This window comes from Anopheles funestus, chromosome 2RL (assembly GCF_943734845.2).
Source record: "Anopheles funestus chromosome 2RL, idAnoFuneDA-416_04, whole genome shotgun sequence".
NCBI lineage: Eukaryota > Metazoa > Arthropoda > Insecta > Diptera > Culicidae > Anopheles > Anopheles funestus.
The window spans coordinates 67,782,964-67,810,021 of record NC_064598.1 but is presented as its reverse complement, the minus strand read 5'-3'; the positions used below and the strand labels follow the sequence as shown (position 1 = coordinate 67,810,021).

The window sequence follows — 27,058 nt, the reverse complement described above, 5'->3', positions numbered from 1 at the left end:
TAATCTTTACATTTTTCGAGTTTTTAGTTACTGTGGAACAATCGAGTTATTGATCGCTCTTTAAGAAATAAAAAAAAATCAAATGACATATTTAAATCAAAATTCATTCTGCAGCTCATTTCAATAAAGGGTTTCAACCAAATCGTTCATAAAAAAAACAATGGTACGTGTTTTCAGTCGCACAATAGTTGGCAAACTAAACGAAGAAAAAAAACGCCGCGAAAACAATTTCGCACAAATGCGTTTTTTAAACCAATCCGATTTTCATTTGTACCAAACATGCGTATGCGTGTTCGTTTTTTTCTTGTTGATCGTTCGCGATGAAAAAATGTATCTTTAAACTCGCATCAAAATGCTGATAGGGAAAACATATTGCTTTATGCTATCGCTGGTACGATATAAATTGTCGTTAAGCAATCGTTCAAATTATCAGTCCACTATCAGTAACGCCAACAACAGCACGCAAAGCTGCTCATTTCAAACGCGTTTAAGTAAAACCGCATCCAATAGAATCATGAAGTGCATCGTTGCTGTCGCTACCGTCCTGCTGTTGGCCCTCGGATCCGCTCAGGCTGACTACCATGCCAAGGGTTACGGCAAACCGGCTGCCCACTACGGAGGACACGGACACGGACACGGAGGACATCATGTGCCGTGTGGATCGAATCTGCTGTTGAGCTGCCACCCGAACGTTGCCCACGTGCCCTGCGTCCCTGCTCACGGCCATGAGGGAGGTTATCATGCGGCCCCAGCCCACCACGCACCGGCTCCGTCATACCACGCCCCGGCACCGGCCTACCACGCTCCGGCACCGGCCTACCACGCACCAGTTCATCATGCGACCAAGTATTAAACGGACGTAACAAACCAGTGGATTAAGGCGCATAAGAACGTTCCTGGGGCCAACAGTATTGTTATCGACTGATGGAGTATTATGATTTATTAAACAATTCCTAACGAAATCTTAACTAAAATGGTCTACATTATTGATTTGGGTGGGTGGTTGTGAAAGAAACGCGACAAGGGAGACATTTTCCGCAATATTGTTGGCAGATAGAGGTTGACAATGGTTGAATGATTCAATTCAAGTTGTTGTCAAATAAAAACAGCATTTATATCGTAACACATTAATGGAAGAAATTAATAATTCACTTGTTTACGACTTTGGAAAAAAATCAACATATTAAAACAATTTATCAAAAATATCGTTTAGCTGACTGAAAAAGTTAAAATTTTTAAAAGTATTTATAGCATCATAACTGTTGTATTTAAACCATTTTTAATAAACATATTTACCAGCAAGAAGATAGCTTAAAATTTTATATCTTCATGGGATGTTTATAACAAAACTAAAATTAAAAATTTATATCGAAAAACTTCAACGAACAACTTCCAATTTTCTCTTTTATTGTTGTAAATTATTGAATTAAATATTTAAATAATAAATAAACTTCATTAGGGTTTAATGGAAATGCTTCACATTTTCAACTGCTTTTTTCCCTTTTTCATTTCAGAAACTGAGGCCAAGCAGGAGAGCAGCAAAGAAAGAACCAAAAAAAGCTTCTTGCCATTTATTGAACTTTCAATTTCATTCAGGTAAGTATGATTCTGGTTACAAATTCAACAGCTTATTTCAAACACCCAATCGATTCTAGAAATAAATAAAACAAAATTCGATCGACAAATTGCTGCATTCATGTTTGTCTTTTGTTAATTAAATGATGAAAAAAAAATACACAAAAAAATTGTACAAAAACCGACCAAAGTGCGATAAAGCCTCGTACGCAATGGCAATGGCCTGTTGCCGTGCAGCTCAAAGTTGAAACCGAAACGGAAACAAACATACGTGCGACAAATTCGCAACGGCGCATTCTAGCGGCCATTGGCCGACTTCCCTTGCTGGACAACAAAGGGGGAGTTTTACCTATTTGAGAGAGAAAAAACAGGAACCTGTAACATGCATAAATGCACCGCTTGCACAAACTAACCACAGAACTGCACTGTTGCTGTTTGTGCTGCTGACATCGGCATCAAACATTTAAACCTATCAACACACTCCTTTCGCTCACCGTGGTCGCTCCCTTCCGCCATTTTTCAGCGGGCACCGGGAGTTGTCTTTTATTTTCATCCATCAGTCACTCGCTCCGTCCGACCGGGGGTCCCTTCCTACCCCGGCTCATGTTACGGTAGTTGAAACAGAATGTCAAATCAGCTGATCGGACATGGACTCTGGACGGAGGCAAATGGACAATTGGTCGTTTTGGTTTGTTGGTTCGCAAACAAAGCATTACGATGGCCCATATGACCCTTCTCCATATGCGTTACAATACGGATGCCCCGTTCGTATGGTGCATAATGTAATGAAATGCACCAGTCGAATGCATTGTTTGCCTTTGGTTGAGTGGACGGAGTGTGAGTGTGTTTGGTTTGCAGCTGATGCTGCAAACGATTGATGTCCTTTTTGCTGAGAAACGGGAACGATGTGGTCATTCAAATGCCATTCTTTGCTCGGCAACTGTGGCGCACTCGAAAAACCCATCGACGAACGGCAGCGACCATTTGGCAGATGACAGGTTGAAAAGCTCGGCTAAATTAAATGCAGATCACTATACTAAGTGATCCGGGACAGGACCGATTCGTAGCATAGAGCAAACATGTCTGATTTTATTTAAATTAAAGTCAACAAACAACTAGAAGTTAGCCATTAAAGCGACTTGCATGAATCGTTAATTATTTTTTAATTAACAAAAAAATAACACATGCTTATCGTAAAATCTATTCGAAGCGTTTGTAATGCACGTAGGAACCGATTACCGGGAAAAAAAATGTACTTTCATAAAGTAATAAGCATAAATTAGGTAAAGTACCCCCTGAAGGTGTTGGCAGGAGACTGCATACCATCTTCGTTCGCTTAACTTCTCGCCAATGGCTTTAAAATGAAAAGCCTCCGGGAAGATGTCAGCCCAAAAAAAAAAAGGAAAGGAAAAAATCAACTCCACGTACATTTTTATCGACTTTTACTTTTTCTCGCTTAACATGCAGCTAATGCTCTCTCCCGCTCGCTTCTCTTACCATTTTATCCGACCCGAAAATGGGAAATTGTCGAGTAACGCTACATTTACTCTTTAAGTTACGAGCAAACGACGGGCGAGACACAAAGTGGATTTTAAACAGTTTTTTTTAAATGCAGTTGTTGTTCGTTTAGTAAAATTGTACTTCTCCATACATAACAGGACGCGTGTGTGCGCCGGGAGTATTAATTCGTATAAAACTCTGCCACATTTACACACTCGCACCTCCCTAGTCGAGTTTGTGTTGGAATTACTTTCGCTTTAAGCTGTTCGATAGAGAAAAAAACACCCCACCAAATGTGGTCCATGGTAGCAGACACTCCCCATTGCCCCAACCCAAAAGCGTTGGGTTTTGTTTTTTCTTTTCTGTACCACTCAAACAGGGCAAATTTTCCCAATGGAAAAAACCGGAAGTGAAACGGTTGGATAATAACCAGAGATTACGCGTTTAGCAACACTCGTACATTATTGGGTTCGTGGTTTGAGGGCACAAAAAAAACACTCCCTAAAATCCCTACCCGAAAAAACAGGGAAATTCATATTTAAATTGGAATGGTTTTTTCAACGCCTTCTTCCATTCTACCCACCACCCGTGGTGAACTTTTCTCCTATTCCCTCCCCATTCGATACCACATACAGCCAGATGAATTGAATTTTATTGCCAGTTATGAGCAACGTTGGATGCTGTTTATTGTTTTTTTGTGTTTTTTTTTTTGCCAAACCAGCAACGCAACGGTAATAAAGATAATTGTATAATTTCTTCCTTTCCCATTCAAATTAGGGAACGCTTTAGGGGAAGTTTGCATTCGGCTTGTGTGTTGTGTGGGGTTCCTTTTTTTCTGAGAGCATTCATTCGAGTTCCATTTGTTTTTGACGCTAATGTCGCGCACATGACACACCATAATTAACTCGCCCATTGGCGTTCGTTCGGTTTTCAAGAATTGATATATATATTTTTATAATATGTGTTTTTTTAATACAAATGATGCTAAAACTTTTTCTAAAGGACTGGAGGCCAATTTCGTACACATGCATTTTTGAACAATAACGCTTTACCTAGGTTCAAAATAAAAGACTTCAATGCAAAAACAGAAAAAAAACACAAAATCAAAAAAATAAATTATTTGATAAAATTGAACTTCTTCATCAAACAATGAATTCTAGATTAAGGAAACTATTAGATAAAATTGAACTTTAGATATAATTGAACTTCATCAAACAATGAATTGTAGAACAAAAATTAGATGTATTTAAGATATTTCCATAAATCGAGTTCTTTTAAGATGGATTACTATTAGTTACGGCAAGGCAAACATTTGTTAAATATAATATTATTAAAACCCAGAATTCCGAAAGAGGTTACACTCGTATAGCTAAACCATTTTCACTCATTTTTCTTTCCACCTGTATGAACCCCCATTTCCAAATCTGTAAATTAAGCCATTAATCAAACACGCTTATAATTTGATTGTTCCACTAATAAAGCCTTGGTTTATTCATGTCTTTTCTTAACAAAAATTGCAAACATCACACTATCACGCTTGTACGCTTATGTATCAGCACACTAGCGGCTTAGTCCTCCATCTCGAAGTCGCTCGATCGCTTGCCGTAGCCGCCATATCCGTGGGCAGCCGGTTTGCCGTACTCCTTCTTCTCCTCGTATCCGTGGTGCATGGCCGGGGCAGCATGATGGCCGTACTCCTTCTTCGGTGCCTCATGGTGGTAGGCCGGGGCAGCATACTCCTTCTTCGCCTCGTATCCACCGTGGGCGGCCGGGGCATGATGGTAGGCTGGGGCCGGGGCGTGATGGTACTCCTTCTTGGCCGGTGCATGGTAAGCTGGGGCCGGTGCATGATGGTAGGTTGGAGCCGGTGCATGATGGTACTCGTGATGTCCACCGTGGTGTCCACCATGGGCCGGATGGCACGGTACGTGGGCAACGTTGGGTGCGCAGCCGACCAGCAGATTGGCACCGCACTTAACGTGTGGGGCATGGGCAGGGTACGTGTGGGCAACAGGGGCCGCCGGGTAGGCCGGTTTGCCGTAGCTATCGGCCGCACAGACACCGACCAGGGCGCAGACTGCAATTGCAACGAGGAACTTCATGATGGCGCTGTGTACTGTCGTTGGTGAAACGGTAGACTCACGTTACTGAACCGACACTTGCTGGGTCGCCTACATTTATACCGACATTTCAGCCGACACCGCACTCCACTGGTTGTGGGTCAGTTTGGAGTTGTTTTGTTTTGACGGCTGCACGTCGGTTGCGTTCTGTTGCTGTTAAGTCAGCAACCAAGCTTGTCGCGAAACGGACCCAAGATTGACCCCATTTCGGAACACCCCGTTACCCGATACTCGGGTTGTTTGGACGCGGACCGTGGATTGGGTAACTTGCGACACAAAACACCCAGCTGGCACATTTTTGCTACCTGTAGCTGGCAAATGATGAGGCCGCGATTTGGACACAATGTTTGATCTACAATCGTTCCAGGAAACCCAACCGTGGACGGTAAATCACGAAAAAGAAATCAGCTGGCGCTTGCAAGATATTCGCTTCCCTGTGAAAATGTGATCGCAACGCAACGCACTAACGAGCTTTCGCTCAGCATGCTGACTTCATCGCTCATTAGTCAAACCCTGCGAGTGTTATGTTACTCCGGTGATAATACCATTCTATCATACATCAAGATGTGTTTTCCGTGGTTTGTTTTTGCTCTTTTCATGTCACCGTTTCTTTTTCCTAGGAACAAATTAATCAAATCGCACTCATTTCCGAATGCTGCGGACGTGCAGACCGTTCCTAAAAGAGAGATGGTGCGCCAGTCTTTCTGAAGGAAAATTGCAATAATCTCCAAATGGGTGGTAGAAAATGGGAAGGATTATAGCACCGGATCTAGCTCTTGAGGCTTGTTTTTTTTTGTTGGGGGTTGTCGGCAAAAAGAAACGAGATAATTGTGTTAAAATGGGTGCTTCTAATGAACGAAAATCCCGAGTGAGTACGTGCGCGAATGTGAATCCTACGAATACGCGTTGGAAGGTAAGAAATCAGCAAAAAAAAAATCTGGAAAAAGCTAACGGTTGATGGTCCGTTTGAAAATGAAACAGATTAAGGTACCGGTTGCTTGGAAATGCAACGGCATAATTAGGAAAACTGCTAACAGATCGCACAAAAACTCGCAAATTCTGCACAATTCATTCGCTAAAGCATGGAATGTTAGCTTTACTTTCACCATTTCCATTTCTGCTTTCTTTTTTGGGTTTCTTCATCTGTTTGGTCTGCTGAAATGCGTTCTCAGCGAGTAGTGTTAGTGTGGAAGTAATAAGAAACTTTCACTGTGTATGATTTGTAGAGAACAATATGCTGATATCAGCTCGTTGCTAATATCCTCTTAAATTATTTCATTACTCCGTTTTATAAGTTTGTTTTAGATTCTTTTTGGTTTACTCTAATATATTTTTTTAATGGGTTTAATGAGAAAGATAACGCTAATTTTAGCGAATTATATGGTATATAATCCAGAAATTTTTAAATGGAATTTCGTGTGCTGTTCACCGAATATGTATATCCAAGCAAATCAAACTTCTGGAGTTTACATTAAAAAGGATTCCTCTCACTAGACGAAGTAGTAAGCAAACACACTCAGAACAACAAATAAAAAGCATTTTAAAAGTGCATCTATATGCTGTAAATACTACGTACTTCTACCGTCAACACCGATGATTCAAAGTAAATGGATACTGAAAGCAATCGTCTCTTCCCATCCTGCCAAAAAGCGATGAACCTTTCGATCTTCCAGTGCCAAAAGATGGGTTGTAATTGAAAACAGTTAGTTCTTCTGTTTTTTTTTTAACCATTTCTCCATTTACTTCGATTACTATCTCTACTCTACTTTTTTTGTTTTTTGCTAGTTAGGATATTCTCTGCACTCATTACGGCATTGGGATTTTCCACAAGGAAAACGCAAACATCTTCAGCATAAAAGAAGCACCAGAAGTATATGTATGTGTGTTTGTATGCAACCCAAAGTCGAAAGAGCATGATGCGACTGTTTGCTACCGCTTGAAAGAGCACCGAATTGGAATCGAATTCGCTTCCTAGGAAGCGCAGGCAACTGCAATTGGCACTGCAATTGCAATAATTATACGGCTTGGTTTGTGGCTGTGCGCTAATGCTTCCCAAACCGATAAGTGGAGCAGAATTAATTCCTCCCCCAAAAGAGGAAGAAGTTGTGTGACGCAAAGCATTTTAGCCAATGTTTGCCATCCATGCATCCGGTCTGTGGTTTGCTTTTGCGGTAGCAAAATCGGAAGAAACGGTATGATGAGATAAAATTGAGTGTATGTGTGTGTGTGTGTTTGGGTTAAACACTTTACTTGCTTAATGGGAGTAAATTTGAAACGAATCATTCCAGCGGAAACGAGCTCACTTGTGGCACTTTAATGATACTCCACAGTCAGCATACAACGCAGGTTAGCAGAAGTTCAAGTAGAAATGTAATTTCAAAAATGGATTAATCGACTTTCTACATAACAAGTGCCTTTTACGCAATTATTACAGTTTTCTGGTATATTTTAATTGTTAATACAATTTCCAAAATTATTAAACAAAGACTCAGATAGTTTTGAAGAGTTATTTAAATTTAGATTTATTTTACAGGGCGCAAAATATAAAATGATTTTTAAAATAACTATAAAAAATGTTTCAGAAAACTGAATTGAAGATTATTTATTTTATTTAATTTTTAAGAATGACCTGCTTTTCTCCGTATAATAAATAAATAAATAAGGCTTACATTATTTGGGCTGAAATTATTTGCCTTAACCCGGACAATCTGCATGTATCATATTTTATATAAATATAATTATTTGCTTTCCAAAAGAAACAGGTAATATTACTGACTAATCTATGCAAGGATAATAATTCAAATAAATGTCAGAATTAATTTATTCTTCGTGTAAAGCATTCATTATCAAATTAAACTAAGAAATACGGATACGAAGTTTAAAAAAAAACCCAGACTTATTTAATAAATGCTTAAGATGATCCTGGTAAGTCATCAAGTACATAAAATTATTTCTTTTAATAGAAAACAAACTATCAAGCGATATAAGAAAGAAAACAATTTCCATAATAAAACGAATCGATGCTGGTGTTCACTAATGTTAGAAGCAAAAAAACGATATCAATTTTGTCCAACCAACAATCACTTTGCCCAAAACTGAGTCTCTAGGCTCCGGTTAATTACATCCCACGTTGATTGGTTCTTTCGTTCGCATAGCAATTTTCCAAAAATTACTTACAGCCTACCAGACGTTCCATGCTAGATAGGCATCCGGAACGAGTGGAAGGGCAATGGAGGATAAATTAAAAATTAAACTTTCCACCGCTCAAATGAACTGTTATTAGCTGATCGATGAAAATGGCAAAAACTAACAAGACCCCCTGTACGAGAGAAGAGAAAACGAAGAAAAATGGCACGGCATCAAAGCCAACACAGATGGCACCACACTTTGGAGGATTATGGCAGATAATGAAATAACGATCACTTTTACACAAACGCGAAAATTCGGTGTGGCCACATGGTATGGTTGGGATGCGCATCAGATGCATAATTTGGTTGCAATTTGTTTTTTTTCCTTTTTTGTTGTTGGTTGCTTTTGCTTTTGCTTTCATGCTCTATCTTTTAGCTTTCGATATCGGTACGACGACTTTATAGTGGTGGAGGTCAATTAGTAGTAAACACACAAGCAGACAGGATCTGGTTTTATTTTATTTTCTTTTTTCCCCACCTTTCATATACTCCACCGCGCTATCTTATCAATCTCGATGCCTTTTGATGGTCATTGATCGGAATGACCTCCGCACAGGAAGTGGGCGAGATCGGAAAGCGTCGTAAAACAATGTTACCATTAATAAAATTATGTACCAAAGCAAATCGTTCGGGTGGCTTTAACCTACGCAAAGACGCCCCTTTTGTGTGCAAGACGCTAGCCGTGCGGTGGCCACCCGCCGAGTGGTCCAAGGATTTCTTTTTTATTGTTTCTTTACTACGTGCACACCGCCCACTGCTCTATCTGCTCCATCTTGTTCATCTCAATCTTGCAGGTCGTTTGAAATTAGTTAGCTCAAGTTTTTCCCGCAAAACCAACCCGAAGGGCAAAAGGGACGGTCTAGGCATCCCGAAAAGCGATCTCCGCTGCGCTACGTTACGGTGGTGATGGTCAACTTCTGGTGCACGGGTAGTCCCCGGGTCGGTCGGTTGGTTCGTCTTATCTACGATAATGTTACGGTTATTGTTATGGTTTGTGCTTCCGTGCCCGGGAGGTCGAGTTCGACCCAGCTGCCGGTTCGTGATTATGGTGATGAACATAAAGAGAATTATGCTCCAAGGGATTCCGATCATCCGTGATGTGAAATCGTGATGTGGGGTAGTGTTTTGAAAATGTGTGTGTGTGTATATGTGTTGTGATGGGAAGGGGATGAGGTGGCGAGGGGTTAGGGTTTGTTTGCAAAAGTCAATTCTCGTTTCGGGACGAAACCCAAAAGTGAAGTGAGCCAATTCCGTGCTGCGGTCGATCGATTGAACGAATCAGCGTTGAATCACCGGATATAGCTGGTTGACATCGGGTCAAATCGTAATATTGTTGACGCAATATTTTCCCTTTGCGAATGCATTTGGTCCCCTTCAACCAGCTGTAGCAGTGATTGCAATCAACAGCATCGTATGTGAAGGAATCCCAAACGAAGGATAGTGAAGTAATAAAACGATACAGTGATAAAACGTCAAGTGATGTGAGTGTGATGTAGTGGACGAAGCAGAAATCCTTTCTATTTTCTATTATGTTCAAAATAACAAACGAACAAACTAATACTCATTATATTTACTACCTTATTTTTTTGCTTGTATTTGCTTAAGTCGATCTAGAAGTCTTAGTTTCATGTAGAATAACAATAACCTCTTTTACTTTTTTCTAGAGCGTTTCTTGAAGTAGACGCAATTCTTGTTTATATTTTGTTGTATCTACAATTTTATTCACTTAATACGAGTTGCAAACTTTAACATTCGTTTAAATAGACTTATCTACCATTGTCCAAAAGAATTGGTCATCGATTCTGTTCTGCATCTACATCACTCTCCCGTGGCCTCCTAAAAGGACGCCGTGAAATGTTTGTTTCTATCTCAATTTTGAAATTATCAATCCTGTTAGAATATAATGTTTATATTTTTTTTTATTTTTATTTTATTACATGATTACGGCTTTTGCCGTATTGTCAGCCACAGAGGGCTGAAGTAATTACAATTTTCAGAAGGCATTTCCTCCTTGTATTTTACCTTATCCCGGGCATACTCGGTTGTGATAGTGCGTTTTGTGAATACTGCTATTGTTGATGCTATGTATTGTTGTTGTGGGTTGAGTTGTTATTATGTTTAAATTATATTTTGTGATCTAAAAGATCTTAAATGAGTTTTTTTTTAAATATATTTCCCTTATAGATTTTTAAACAAGCGAACATTTAAAATGTGTATAAGCATATTTGATTGTCTTTTCATTTGAGATTCATATTTATTTAATACATTTTTTCCCATTGAATTGAATAACATTATTTCTCCAGATATTTTTCCAATTTTTATACCAGTATTTTTGAACTATTTTAGGGTTTGCCATATTCTCTAAAAACTGTTGGTAAATCTTCTTGCTTTGTAGATTTTTTTTAATGCCATGAGGGAGATATGTTGCTTCTCTTACTCTACTCTCTTCTCTCTCGTGAAAACTCTTTTGTTGCGCTGAGAGGATTGTACATATCTTCTAAAATGTGTTTTGATGCGTATGTACTTACTTATTCTCTTAAGTATGGATTGATTAATAGTGTTTAACTCTTTATATATAGTAGATGTTGCCTCACACCTCCGTACTTGAGCTGGAATGCTTAATTTGTTTCTATCCCAAACAGGTCTTGTAGTTACTGTTTTCACTTTACTTATATGTCAGTTTAATGATGGAAATATGGCGGATATATATCTGAGCTTTGGATATGCTAGTTGGTTTTTAATTAGGAACTGTCAGACCATAAACCTTTTGTGCATACAAAATGTAGCTCTGTACAAATTATTTTCTTTACCATTTTATTTTTGCCGATACTTTCAACAGTTCATAAATTTGATCAGCTATACTATAAATTAAAAATTAAAATAGTATCGACGAATTGTAGACAAATGATAAAAAAATTCTAAGCGTAATTTTCATAAATAACCGAATTTATAATAACACCTTCCTGATTAACACTGAAATTAGTAACTATGATATCTCATGAAAACACCATTACACACGATTGTGACACGTCTAATCTTTATTGCGCTTACAGCAAGATAGCACCAGTTACCTACACCATCACCTAAGTGTATCTAGTATACCACAGTAAATAAATTCGGTTTTTATTGCAACGAAATATATTATTAAGCACTGTTTTCACGTCTTGAATTTCTCAATATCTGATTGAGCTTCGAATACAAACTAAACTGAAACTTTCTCGGTGTCTAAAATAAATGTCAAAATGTGGAAAATGGAATTTTATAATAATTAACCATAAGTAACTATGTAAGTTGTACATAATAAAAATCTTTGTACTTGTTTCAAGAAAAAAATTGCTGCTGTATATTTAACAAATATTCTTCCTTTCTCTTAGATATCAAATAGAAATCTTTATTGAAAAATCATTATTTTTATCTGAACTTTTTCACAAAAAAATCTCATGCAAATTTTTCTTAGCAATAAGTTAAACATTTTTTTTAAATAATTGAATAAAACATTAATTTACAATTCAAAAAATATTCTCTATGTATGAACTGGATTTTTTCCCCCAGAAAATCATAGACCTACAGAATACAAACAACAAATCAGTATCAAAACACGTACACCATCCTTTTCACCCGACGTATGCAACAGCGTCCACAATTCGTCCGCAATTTGTTAGCGCAGCATTATGGAACGTTCACGCAAAAACACCAAAAAACGAAGACGCAGAAGAGCACACAAATTTTTGCTGATAGAAACGAAATTCGTATTCAAATCATCGTTTTTCATCATGTCTCCCGGTTGTCTTCCGGCACGTCGCAAAGACAACGATGAAAGAATACCACCCGGGCCGGCCCGACAGCCAGAATACAAATACAATTACCAGCCGAACCGAAAGAGAGAACCCGGCTGCAATCGTTGCCTTGCGTCGCAACGGTCGATGTGAAAATATATCCCCCTCAATAAAACGCACGGAACCGTACCACGGAGTATAAAATGAAAATTGAATTAAGTGTAGCCGTACATCGTCGTAACGAATCCGGCCAAATTAAAAGATACACATGAACCACATCCTCCGGAGCCTATCATTCTTGGGAAGCTTCATTTTTCAAATCCATTTCAATTCAAGGATCATATCAGAACGTACGTAAGTGGAAGCTCGAGCGGAATCGGAAAGACAAACGGACGACTATGTGGAAGTTGTTAAACTCATTCTCGGGACACAATTTCCCGGTGAGCCGTACCTCGGTTAAGCCTCTTTGTTTTTCCTTTGTCTTCAGCGAAACGGTTCCATGAAAGAAAAAAAAAACCCGTTGAAGCTCAATTCTTTAAATTTGATTTGTCATACCACTCCTTTGTCGTGTGCCGAAAGTGAGGAATTTGTTTGATTTTACGTTTTGTTCTATTTCTGGCTTTTTTGAGTGGATGAAAACGCTATATGCGTTTAGAGTCTTTTTTTTGGTGGAGAAATTTCACTTTCAAACACTTTGAGAAAAGGATTAAATTTTGCTTCAGTGCGCCAGAAACTTTTCGCGCTTTTCTTTAGACAATTGAATCGACTTGGGGATTTTTTCAAGCATTTGAAAATGTTGGTCATGAGAATTTAATTATACGAATTAAACCGTAAACAAGATAAAGCTGAAGAAAAGAAAGAAATCATAGCATTGCTTGATAATTTTTAATGCTGAATAAATAGAAAGATTGAAAAAATATCTAAACAAAAATAAATAAATAAAAACTTAAAAAACCCAAATACCTTATTTAAGTATTATTTAACTAATCGGGAAATTACAATGAAAAACAAGATAATATACAGATAAAATCGATATAAAAGGCAACAGAGTGAAAAATTAAGCTTTATTGCATCTCAAAAATCCATTTTCAATGGTGTTTTGAAACTGAAACGGTCGCTTCTACATATTGTACAACAACCACCATCTGAGCCTTTCTTAAAGCATTATCATTACCGAAAATGACTTTAAATCTCATTGTCAAATGTCAAAAAATCTTCCCCCTCACGATGAATCTTTCAACCAGACGTACTTTGAATACAAATGAATCCGAATGAAGGAAATGTACGCACAAAACATACATACACACATAAAGTGCAGTGCGTACAGTAATGCGCCCATTTCCGGTTAAGTAGTCTATAAAACCGTCTCCTTTACCACCGTGACGGCACCGTGATTTTTCCACACGCCCTGACGGCATCAGCACTACCCCCCCAATAAGGTGAAATGTTTATGCTTTACGACCTTCAAAGCAATTTCAATTCGTATCACAAAAGGACAAAGTGCTGGTATTATTGCGTTACAGCACCTGCAGCATTGTTCGGATGTAAACCCGACGGTGTACCAGATGCATCGCATATTTTAATGACTTCTTTTTCCCGAGAGCAGGGCGGGAGCTTTGGCTTTTTTGTTGGGAATAATGTTTCAGCGCTGAAGCAAACAAACGGTACAAAAGCAGCGAACGAACATGGGTTTGAGAATTCATGGCGCAGTTAATTTGAAAGGTTTGCATGCGAAACGATGCACGGTGGTTCTGTTTGTTGTTTTGATAATTTCGTTTTTTAATTCGTCTCTACAAACGTTCCATATAATATACATCATAACAGACGGGTATAGCGAACGGTAAATGTTTTGTTTAGCACATAAAAGTGAAGTTGAAAATCTTATAAATGGAGAAGGTGTATCCAGGCTTGTGCAAGATGCTCACCGTAAATTGGAATATGTAAATAAAGACAGACTCTTAGAAATGATGGATATATCATTAACGAGAATTCACATGGAGATTTTTACAAGACGAAATTTGCTAAAGGAAATAGTAGAACAATGCCTTATTTTTCATCCTACTTCCATAGCTGGTATTTTTCACGAATGCATTAAAGATTCTGAATTTTAGAAGTATTTGAAGCATATTTGAAATGTTTTATTTTACGTTCTATGTATATTAGAAAATTTTTACTGTTGTTTGATAATAATTTGTTTGGTGCGGAATCATTTTTGGCATTAATTTGGACTACCACAGAGAGCTATTTTATTACTGGATAACACAGCGTCACATCCAGCGGAATCAGTTTTGAACACAGATGCCATGTTCATTCAAATTTTAAATTTCAAATTTCTTCCACCAGACGTAACTAGCATCATCCAACCAATTGAGTGTTGGATTTTTTGAAAAAAATAAGTGTTGCTATATACACTGATAGTATAGCATAGTCCAGTATAGCATATAGATGAATTATAAGCTTTATCCATATATAGAAGTGACATTGATATTTAAGTGACGATTATTCGTGGTTTGAATTGATTGATTAACCGGCATCAGTCCGGTCTCGAGCACCCCGGATGATCGACGTTCCGCTGTATCTTATTTTGTGTAACGTAACCGCCACTACCGTATGTACTGATTCATTCTGGTTTTAAATAATAAAGTTTTAATTTGTAGCAATTGAGTGAAAATAATACAAAATTAATTCTTCTACTTCACTTCCGAAAGGAAACATTCCCATGGAACAATTGATGAAGAATTACATTACCCGCATGAATATTTTTCATGAACATAATTCTTCATTTAATACAAACCTCATAACATTGATTAACCATAACCTCCGAACACATGTTTTGCTAAATGTGAAGACTTTCTAAACGCAAAAAGCAATAAGTAGCTAACATCTCCAAGGCGGAATCCATTCATCCGTATCAAATAATCGAAACCCGAAAGGTGAAGCACGCGAAATAAATAGCTTTTGCCATTGCCAAACCATGCATTCCATGCCGCAATTTGACAGATTTGACCCAACAAATAGGATCCGGACCCGCATTAACGTATGGTGCCGGTCGCCGTTGTCGTTCGATCAACTGCCTCTCCAGCTTCAATACATCATGGCACCGAAACAGCTCGTTGATAGATCACCGGATCACCTCCCTTTCGCGTCAGACAATTCCGCATTTTTTTGCCTGCTGCATCTCATCGACAATACAAGCGTTCATTTTTCATAACATCAACCGAATGGAGAGAAGAAGATGGAATTCTTAAGAAGAAATCTCCCACCATCGGGCGGGAATGGTCGCTACCGTCGTTGCTCTCGTAAATGTGATTATTTACTCGTAATCCAAAAATCATCCATCTTTGACGGTGAAACGTGAATAGAATTCCATTTTTTTTGTGCCCATCGCACATAATTGGAGGTACACGCCCGCGGTACTCCAACCCTAACGGCCAACCGACCGTTTGGCATCCGCACCGGAAACCAAACCATTACTGACACGCGAACGACAGTTTTGCTATCGATCGTGAAGGGTGAGCAGTGTGGAACAAAATATTCACGCGGTGACACCTTGCCAATTGTGTGGCTTTTTTGGGGGAAACGTCGACAGTTCTACGGTTTTTGGCCTCAATCAATACAACACCTAGCCACGGGGCTAGGTAAGAATTCGACGGGAAAGACTACGTCGAAAGAAAACCCCGGAATAAACTCGCCACTTTTATTTGGGGAAAAATTCACATTCCATCCAACAGGGTTAGCGTTAGAATGCACGTGAGTTAATATTTCTTCCAAAACCTGGTGCGTGAAGCGAATCCAGAACGAAGGAGTTGACATGAATACAGACATAAAACACGAACCATTTGGAACAATAAAATTATGCTAATAATCTAATCCTCAAGAGATACAGTTGGTTATTAACAGCGAAAATAAATTAATGGACAATAATGAGCTGTTGTGCTACTTTAAAATCATATTTCCGGCAATAGAACCCAGGGATGTTAAAACAAAAAATAGTACTACGGGCATGAAGAGTCCGTTACATCCACTTGCAAGTTGATTTATTGACAATACAAAAAGGTCTGAAGGCAAACAACAATATTATACAAAAAACTTATGAATCTTTCCTAAGTACTAGCCTCTTTTTTACAAACGTAAAATAGTAATTCAAACGAAAAAACTAACCCCAAAACAAAAAAACTTTAACCTTATTTGTACAACAAAGTCTATCCCGGCTGATGTAGCTTTGATAGATCAATGCATTTAGCTTTCGTATTTTTGAACCATCTTCCGTTTTTGAAGCCAAATTTTGCCACATCACGCTACTTCAGGTTCATGATAGTTTACATTCAAGGCACATCGTCAGTGCTGCCGGAAAATTGAATTCTCTCACTAGGTGCTGCTGCTGCTCCAGAAAACGATCTTGTATCGTACAGCGTACGGAAGTTACTGCCGACGTTAGGCCGAACTGGTAGTTCTATCCAGTAAATCGATTTTAGGCGTTGTAATACATACAGATGCCTGTGTCAAGTAACCACAGCTTTTCTGTGTGACCCATAGGACTGGACAGTGCGAATTTGAAGTATGAAATATTTTCAATCAAACTAATATTCAATTACTCAAAAAGTTGATATTTTTGTAATAAACTTTCCAACATACAAAAAAATCTGCATATTCTCAAAGCTTGAGGTAAATGTTTCAAACCAATATACCGGCGAAACATGAAAAACAGTTTTGTAAATTAAAATTGTTTTGTAAATCGGTTCGCACAACTTCTTGAAGAATTGGGAAGAGTCGATTTGAATTTTTTATCAAATATTTTCTTGAAAATTTACTAGTTTTTGTACTACAGTTTCACTTAAAATTTGATTGTTTTTCTAATATTTATTTAGGATACAATTACTTTAAAGGTTTTTCTTCCGAAATGCCATTAAGAAAAAACAAAAACGTGAACTGTTCTGTTTTTGATTCACCAACATAATCAGGTCTTGAAGAAAAACTTTAAATAAAAAAGGAATAATCAAAAGAAAGATCAAAAGATTCATTCTGGCCATCATCGACATGCACCAAAACCATAGTTGAAGGCAATGCTTCTACGGTCAAACCTAGGTTATCTAGACAGCACTCGTATCACAATTGGTCACCATTGGATGAAACAATTGACCATGACTGGTTTCCCTGGATGAGCCGTCGTTTTCGTCGTACCATGCCGTTGGTCCGAGGCTTTTTACGCACGGACCATCCGTTCAATGCTGTAGCACAAAAAAAAAAAACACTTGAAGCAAGTGATTCCGACCAAACGATTAACACGACTGCATCGAAAAGACGACCTTTCGACGCTCCAGTTTCTACCATCCCTGGAATGAGTGTATCCAACCGGAAGATGGACGCAACCAAACATCGATCCATACGTGTCTGCTACTAGTAGCAAAACGCTTTTCTACGCTATGGGCCCTTCATCAACTGTGTCCAGAACGTTACCGGGACCATGATCCTTACGTCGGGGCAACTGTTTGCGAGGATTCCATCACCGGTACGGTGACTGGCTTGATTTTCTCGCTACTGCTGCAGTCGGGGATAACAATAAATTGTAGCAAGGGATTTTCGGACACTGGTTGCCCGTCCAACGGAGAAAACGCAAAGCTTACAATTGCGGGCGTACCGGTTTAAGGCATTCGATTCGACGACATTGCAACGATCATCTGGCTGTAATCGATGCAGCTTATGTTGTTCTGAAAAGATTAAAATCATAAAAGATACTGCAGGTACTGTGAAAGCTTCCCGTAACATTCGCCACTCAACTCCTGAGCGTAAGATAGCTGTCTACGTAATATCAACTTTTGCTCTTTGGGGGTTCGCACAACCATCGCTTTTATGCTTTTCTCCTCCCTCATCTTGTCAGCTCTATCTGCAACGCAAACGACAACATACAGGAAAACATTTTTCTCCCCCATTCCCAATGCAGAACACAAGAAATGTATTACAATGAACTACGGAATGTGTACATCCATAACGTAATGCGTTTTTTTGTGTGCCATTTCTCCCGAGTACACAAAGCATGTTCGTAGCAAAGCCTCCATGCCGGAATGGGTCCCCATCCGTTGCAATATTTCACCGGAATGTCAATACAATACGCACCGAGCAGACGCCATTTGCTCGGTTCCCTCCGGTGAATCCCACTGATCACTTCAGTGGTGCTACCTTCCTTGGTACGATCCGCACAGAGAAGATTATTTCCTCACCCAACCACTACTACTTACCCGCCCATCACCACGTGTTTCTGTGTAGGTTTTTTTTTCTTCCATTTCTCACTCATCGATTGACTGGTTCCCTTCGGTAATGTTCATCTTCGCGAAAACGATTGTCCCCTTCGATTTGCTTCCAGGCTTCCAGGTCGGCGTATTCCATGGACGGGCTGTGAGCCGGCTTGTGTCATTCAATTTTGCACCCGCTACTACTAATCCCATTCGACGAAAATTCAAATGCTCTCTATGTGTAATTTTGTTTTTTTTTTTTTTCGTAGAGCAGAAGCAAAGCAGGCGATGGGTTGAGTAAGTCGATTTGTTACAATTGCCGATCGGTTGGGGGTAGCAAATGGAAGAAAAAAAGTTCAATCAGTTAACAGCTTTCAATAACCTTCAGTGTAAGTAAAGTGTTGTTGTGAGCGTTTTTTGCAAAGATTGCAAAGAATAAAGCAGACGAAATATGTACTTAATTGCCCCATCAGTGCCAACAACGACGGTGTCAAAAGTTGACAGATAGATGACGATTTTCATCCCTCGCCCGCTGTGCACACTTGGATCAGATTAAAAATTGTCTTGACACTTCCGTGCCTTCGTTCTTTATGCAAAAACCATTTGCCGATCCACATTTTCATCACCTTTTCTTTATGAAGCAACAGAAAAACAAAAATTCCCGTTTTCCGATCCACCAAATAATGTATTTGTTTTCTTCTTTTTTATAATACAATACAAAAAACACACACAATTCTAAACGTATGCCACCCGACAAACAAAGAGCGACTGGCAAACAAAATGGGAATGAAAGAAAAAACAATGATTCGTGTGATTGTTTTGCTCAGGGTTTTTTTACACTGCTGAAAAACACTTTGTCCCACCGAGGGGACCAACCCATGCCCGGGGAATGTCTGTTTCGTTAGGTTCCGAGTTGACAGGCACGGATGGAACTGCTTATGGTACCGGGGAAAGCTAATAGACGTAAGTAGAACACACGCACAAACTGACACGAAGCTGATAGGGTTGGGGCTGTGCTACAAATATGCGTAGAACCAGTTGAAAAAAAAGAAAAGCGCACCGAAGTAACAGTACGTTGCGTAGTTATGCAGAATGTGCGCCAATGCCTCACATTCATCCCAGGGAAACAGTACATCCCGGAAGGCGTTCGTTCATTCGTCCGGAACCGTGCCTTTGCCGATGTAGAGCGAAAGTTGGAAGGAGCTGAAAGTTTCCAAGATGATTATGTGGCATACCATTCCATCGTTTGAAGGCGTGTGTGCGGCATGTACGGGAATGTTGTTTCACATACCAGCAACGACACGGTAAGAAAGGGTATACACACACGCACACACACAACCCGAACCGAAGGCTAACGAGCTCTTGACGAGATACACTCACCATGGCAATGAACCTGCTGCGACGAATGGAATTCCATTTTGTAGTTCGAATTATAGGCACCGGCATTGTTGTTTTTCGCAGTAGAGACGCGGAACGCTAGCAATACACTGTAAAGGCAACCTTTCTGACAATACGGTAGCACTTTAAGCTATCTAAAGAGAGCGATTATTGCGTATGTTTAAGGATAGTGTATGCGTAAGGTTTCTTTTTTTATGAAAATAGATTCAAAGAATAATAGTGTCCTTATGTGAGTATCTTCCACATGGCTAGCAAAGATCTGAGTAAAATATTCTCAACATACGTCTTAAACGGTGTTTCGTCAGAATGGATATAGAATGGTTAGGTGTTAAACTATGATCCTTATTGCTTCAAAGGTCTAAAGGAATAACCATGTCCTAATCTAACAAGGTTTACCCTTTCTTACAAATTCTTATCCCATGACTTATGTGTGATGATGAGTTTCTCGAAACGTCCAGAATTTGCCAAAGGTCAAAGTTAAAACATCGTTACAAACCATAACCACAAACGACACACGGTTGGGTTCTCAATTTCCCAAAACACGACTGTTAAACAGCATTTGTGATTAAATTTGTCAGAAATGGAACCATCTGAATTGGCAATTCGGGCTGAGAACAATTCCCTGTTTGGGAACACAATAGAAGAAAAGCTTCAAATATAAGAATACAATAACTCAAACATGCTTGACATACTAATTCAACGTATGTATTGGAATCTTTTCTGAAAATTTGGACCCTTTGGAGTCCTTTGGACTTACCCAATAATGGAGCATAAAATATTAAAAAATGTATTTGAAACACTCTTACGTTGTTATATTTAGAAGGTAGAGAGGGCAATTCTGAATAACAAACGAGCTTCAACATTTGCAGTATGCTCTCTCTTATTGACTTCAACGACCTCTAAGATCACGACGGCCATTTCTGGCTTAATAGACTAATTTCCACCTCGTAGCCGGAGAGTCAGTACTTGCTACGGGGGACGGTCCGGATGGGATTTGATGCCCGCTCCTGTCGTGTGGACCGACGCCGTTAATCACATACACCACCGGGCCGCCAAGCAGTATGCATTTATACCAGATAGGTACTTTAAAATTAAAGTTTTTCTTTGCATAGTCTTTGCAACGTCTACTCCAAAAAATCTAAAACAGTTTAAAGTTTTTCATTTACGTTAATTTATTTTCTAATTTCAGAATTTGTATAATGCTAATTTCTTTCTAATAATTTGACAATAATATTATTTTACAAAATAATACTAATTTTACAATAATTGATTAATATGAAGTTAATTATATAAAAGTGAAAGAAATCATTATTGTACAGAAAGAATCTTAAATCTTCACCAACATTCTATAACAGACGTTATTTGATTATACCTTTTTATTAATAATGGTTTCCTACCGAATCCACAAGCATACGATATTTCAACTTTTTTCTTAAATAATTTTGATCAATATTTTAATCTAAAACTTTTCCCAAAATTTCATACCAACTTTTAAACTTTTCACCTTACCAGATAACGAGCGCATTATCCTTCCGCATCACCCGCCGGACTACATTACTCTTCGCGCAAAAGCCGTGAATCAATCGATTTGAAACGAAATGGAAAATCGAAAATAAATGTGATGAAAATCGTTATTAAATTTCATCGAAATTTAATTTTCCCCCATTCCAACCAATGCCTTCTCCTGTCCGTTTTTTTTCTTTCGATCCTTTCCGGCAATTGCTGCGTTGACACCGCGAAACAGGTAAACCCAAATAGGACCGGAATGGCGCCTAGCTGTAAGGTGTGCACGTGAGCAAGGCGGTGCGACGGGAAAGCCAAAATCCCTCGGTTTAGCGTTTATCGAAATTCCACTAGCTGATACAGTTTGGGGTGGGCCAAATCGCAGCTAGCCCATCTGTGAAATGATTACATCGATCGGATTTTCTTCGATGCCAAGCGAAAAAGCGATTCCGGCAGCAGAAAAGTGAACCAAAAGTCGTCGTTCAGTGGATGTGGTGGAAAAGCCACAAATGGAAATGGGACGGGTAGGAGTCGGGAGAGGATCGATATGGAAATATATTTGACAGGAAAGGTGGGGCGTTTAATATTTGCCAGTTGGGCGAATAAATTAATTTATGCACGGTCGAAAGTCGGCACTGCAATGCCGATCATGTACGCCAGGACACTACGACGACACCCTCTGCATTTACGATATCCATCAAAAGTGCACCAATTCTTCGGCAATATTCGGAAGCGTGGCACTGATTGTGATCGTGGATTTCGGTCTATCTAAATTTCCATCGCCTACGCTTGACCGGGTATGGCAGGCACCCTGTAGGGATAGCGCGATAGCCGAGATAGGAATTAATTCAAATTTATTAATTTCACCTTCCTGCTAGAGCTGGGGTTCCTCTGCAGCGCAGTGGAGAATAATCATCTCCCATAACAGTTAACCATCGTTGCCATCAACATTGCCATTATCATTATCATTAGGTAACTGTTATTATCATCTTTATTATGATTTTAAACCATGTCCACTTAGACCCGAGAGATACAAGAACGAGTTGAAAGAAATTATCTAAACGATCGGAATGAATTATTACGACCTCGAGCGCCTGATGACTGGACAGAAACGTCACGGTTTGTTGGATTGGTCGGCGAACGGGAGATAAAAACTCTGTACTGTACACGGCTTTAAGCACCATTCGCCGATTAAACGATCGTTACCAGCACAATAAAACAATTCGTTTGTCAGTTTTGCAACAGTTTTTCGGGAGGTGTTTTGATAAAACACAGCAGAACACAGCAATTAATAAATACGCTAAAAAAGGGGTACGGATGTTATTTTATAACAAAAGTCTAGCGATAATGTGGTTTTCTATTCAGTTTATAAAATTACTCACAAAGAATCATAAACATGTTCTTGTGCTCTTGAGAAATGTTTGTAAGGAAATAATTACTAGAATGGTAATGATAGTAATTAATTTTTTATTGATGCAATACTCGTAACCGGGATGGAATTGGATTTAGCGATGATTAATAATAAAGATGGCTTAAAGAGCTGCAAGTTGTGTAGGAAGAAAAGCTAATTTTTATCACTTCTCAGGAAAAATTAAACCATTTTCTACGATTTCTTAAGCTAATCAAATCATTGCTCAATTAAATACAATTTAAATGCGGTATGCTCAAGAATTTCATCTTTGAAATTGATGAATTAGATTCTATTGATGAATAGAAATGAATAATTAAATATGAGTATTTTGTGAAAAGAAATATAAAATAAATTATAAATTTTATAAACTCTTCTTCTGATTTTCGAGTTGAGTTTTGTTTGTTGGGCACTACCCTTTTCGAAACTAAGCTACCAACTCCTCAGCCATATTCAAGGGTATAACCACCCCTTTCTCTTTCTTTTTCAAATATGTCCATCCACTGCACGACCATCCATCCCCTGCACGACCTTTACTACGAGGCTTATAACGACTCTGTCAATGTAACTTAAATTTTCCACAGGGAAAATAAGACGTGTTAATAAAGTTTCCGGTAATCCACACTTTTCACACATCCCTTTCTCCACTATTCAATAATTATTCAATAAATTCCAATGATTTGATAATTCGAACTCTTGTCCAGCTAATTTGATAAATTAAATGAGCACTTAAAAACTTAAAGGGCAAAGACAAAATTATTAAAATGCATAGCGACTGCATAGAGGGTAGAGTAATTCACAAAATGTAACAAAATATTTGTACAAATTTATTCGTGTAGGCTCTTAATACACATTTTATAACTTAAACTGTAGAATATATATAAAATAAAAAAGGGAACATTTGAAACTAAACAAAACGTGATCAAGCATAGTAAAGTAATACAACTGTAATTAATGAACGTATGTTTTACAGTTAAGATTAACTAGACATACTTTAATAACACTAATACAAAAAGTAATTCAAATTATGAAAACTTAATGCACTTATTTTTTTTTAAATTCAGGGTAGACATTTATCTATTTTTTTAATAAAACATATAACAAACAAACGAATTAATTAAGAGTTCTATTTTAAGATAAAATAAAATGTAAAAATTTAGTTTTTTATATTTAATGATTTTTATACTTCAAGATTTTTAGCCGTATTGTCAGCGTCAAAAGGCTGAAGTATTAAAAATATAAAATTATGCCCAGGACTTTTCCATACCATCAAACATGCATATCCTCCTTATTCCATTCCCAAGTGTCTGCCACCATTATGAATGTCCTAACAGATCGTATTAGTTACATTAATCTTGTTTTTGTAGTAAATGCGAATCCCATTTTATGCTGCTTCCCTTCAGCCAATTTCGGCTAAACGGCTCTTATCAGTGCAATAACGTTAGATTTAAAACCGACCTGAGACACATTTTTGCGCATCGCAACCAGCAGAAAATGTGCGAAGTGTTTAATGTGCTTCGTTACTTTTTCTTTTTTTTCTGGCCATTTTTCTACCCATCAGTGCCGGAAAGTACACTAAATAGACGAAAAAAGAATCGTTTCACATGCATTTGGATGGTGATTTCGCAATGGTATAGAATGATTTTTATTTCCGGGCCGCGTGTGCATTCACTTCCACCCAAAGACCCATGAAGTAACTGTTCGATGTGTCCTGCTGGAACGGTGGTGGTTGTGCCAAACTGCGTGCCAAAGAACCTGGTCAACTGACTTCGATTTCGACAGGAAGGCGTACAATTTATGTGTCACTGGAGAGAGTGTCATTTAAATGCTGCCCCTGAGTGTAGTGCGTTGGCCACTTTCACGAACATTCGTTCACACCGCGGCAACGGCTCCGATTTCGATTTTCCAAATGAGAAACGTGATTTATATCGTGAAGCGTCCACCAGCCGCCCTCGATGTGCGAACGTGAGAAAACAGCTCCACAGCGCATCGATCGAACGGAGGGAAGTTTTGTTTCACGTTTTGGTAATGCTTTTTTTTGCCTTCCTTTTTTTGTGTGCTTCGTCACGATTGAACCGATGAGTGAAATAACTGTTGAATCGAATTGTATTCAAGTGCACCTTCAACTGCTTGTTTCTCGGTTCGGTTACGGCGTCGTACTATGTATACGTGGAGTAAAGTGGCCAGGTATTGATTTGATTTGTACAAACAAAGTACGGTGGCACTAGCGTACTATCGGTGTGTTTCGCCATTGAGACACTCTGAGAACAGCACAAAACACTTTCATATTCGATTGACTGCATTTCAACAATTAGCAAAAAGAGTTGAAAATATTACAGTCGTCAGTAATATTTATTTGTATGCAATATTCACAAACAGCTACATAAAAAACATTCCAATAAAATTAATTAAATCCATTTGTTTTGATATACTAAATAAGTTTAGCAAGGCAGGCATATGTAGAAAAATCACTTAACAAATGACGTTTTCAACTTAAATTACTGAATTAAAAATGACTTCAATGACTGCTGCCGACTGTTGGCTGCTTTTTTTGCTTGATGTGGAATCTATTATTGCTTTTGAATAAATGTTGTAATATAATCATTCTTAAAAAAAAACCTATTCATTTGAAAATGTATTAATTTAATAATAAAGAATGAAAAATAACTATAAGGAAACCCTTCAACTTTCAAAGAGTTTAATGTAAACGAAATGTGAATTATAACACACAACTTTAATAACATTTTTTGCAGAAAAGTATCACCATACGGTACAATAGAAACAACCAAGTGCTGATGATCAATTTAAGTCCCACGTCATTTATGTACGAACAATATCGGCTTAACAATGCCGATCGGTACAACACACTCGAGCGCCATTTTGCTAGATCAATTAAGCTCTTTTTTTTACACATCAAAACCATAGAAATAGGGACTGCACTTTTGCAGGGCAGTCCGCCCTGACCGTATCCCTCGGGGGACATTCAAAAATGGCTAGTGACCGGAATATCTAAAAGCGCTTCATTCTCTTTTGTTTTCTCAAACCACCCTGGCACCGTTTTGTGGGGCGGGATAAAACACAGACCAACATGTACTTGGCATATAAAGTTGTAGTTTCATTAATTGCCTGAAACTGCGCCAAAATGGATCCACCACCCGGAAAGCTGACACACCCTGCACAGCTATCTGCCCAGCAGCCAGAGATAGAGAACATTCGCCCCCATACGGTCACGTTCTGCGGCGGACGGTGAAAGGGAAACGAAATGGTAGAAACGGTAGACGGTAAAACTATCTAACCGATTGTTGCGCTACTCTAACGGGTCATACAATTTCCCCAGAATAGTCAGGAACCGGGAGAGTGTGAACCTTTACATGCATCCGACATCCGGAGCCCCTTTTTTGCCAGGATTCGGTCAGCTCGTGAAGAGCTTCCTCACCAGTGAGAAGAATGAATCCTTGCCACACTACCTCCGTCATGGTTATGGTTGAGTTATCTTTTTTTGTTATTACTTCCACATATCTTCCTTCCTCAAGCCCCCTCCAAATATCGCTTCTGGTGCTTTGAATTATTCTAAATAATTTATTCATGCATTCGCACGCAGAAGTCCTACCAGCGAAGGGTGGTAGAGTAGAAGAAGAAAAAAACACAGTAAGGGAACAAAAAGAGAGAAGTACCAAACAAAAAAAAAAAGAAAGTAATTGCTAAGCCTTCCAGCTTTCAGGCGGTTCCACCATTGATCCGACAGGAAAAGTGGTTAGCTGTCCATGACACGACACCTCATGCTCTCGCCAGCTCATCTTACTCGTACTTTATTGGCCAATTTGCTCAACACGACACCGGTTCATGTTGTGAATGGATGTAGGTGTGTGCGTGTATTTAAGAATTGGTGGTGCGCAATGCTGTCCTTACATTGCATATAGTGTCCTGGGGGAAAGTGCATTCCAGGAAATAGTTTTGCACTCTCTGCTATTGTAGTAATGTGAGGTATACTTTATCTGGTTTCTTTTGTTCTTCTACGCAAAAGTATTTATTATGAATCAAAGCTTCACTTACTTTTGAATTATTTTTCAAAGTTCCAATCAAAATTTAAAGTAGGAAAGTTTAAAATTTATTTAATTTATCATAGTATGTTCCTTACTATAACATGATTAGCAGTAACCCGCTGAAATTATGATTAATCATAATTGTAAAAGACTGATCAGAAATATTTTTAAAAATATGTCACTTAAGAACACTTAACCTAATTCTCCAAGTTGCTAAAATGTTTCTTTATTTATTCAATTAGTTAAGACGACCAACAACGGCATATGTCAAATGAATAATTATTGTAATGACTCTTGAAAAGGTAGCTTTTTAAAAA

The 27,058-nt window shown here is 38.5% G+C and overlaps 3 protein-coding genes across 3 annotated transcripts in view; 2 read left to right on the top strand and 1 right to left on the bottom strand.

Annotated features, from left to right (window-relative positions):
* LOC125762012 (leptin receptor overlapping transcript-like 1) overlaps nucleotides 1–27,058 on the top strand; it is a 166,832-nt gene that overhangs the window by 46,251 nt on the left and 93,523 nt on the right. The gene's annotated exons all lie outside the window — the stretch shown is intronic.
* Nucleotides 515–853, top strand: LOC125774937 (vitelline membrane protein 15a-1-like). Its single transcript, XM_049445310.1, has one exon. It carries the CDS (start codon nucleotides 515–517, stop codon nucleotides 851–853), a length of 339 nt encoding a protein of 112 aa, XP_049301267.1.
* On the bottom strand, nucleotides 3,735–6,243 carry LOC125762010 (uncharacterized). Its single transcript, XM_049423671.1, has one exon. The coding sequence runs from the start codon at nucleotides 5,175–5,177 to the stop codon at nucleotides 4,644–4,646; it is 534 nt and encodes a 177-aa protein (XP_049279628.1). The 5' UTR covers nucleotides 5,178–6,243; the 3' UTR covers nucleotides 3,735–4,643.

What these genes read in the sequence shown, in the direction of transcription:
- LOC125774937 (XM_049445310.1), top strand. Translation starts at nt 515, where the DNA reads ATGAAGTGCATCGTTGCTGTCGCTACCGTCCTGCTGTTGGCCCTCGGA.
- LOC125762010 (XM_049423671.1), bottom strand. Translation starts at nt 5,177, where the DNA reads ATGAAGTTCCTCGTTGCAATTGCAGTCTGCGCCCTGGTCGGTGTCTGT.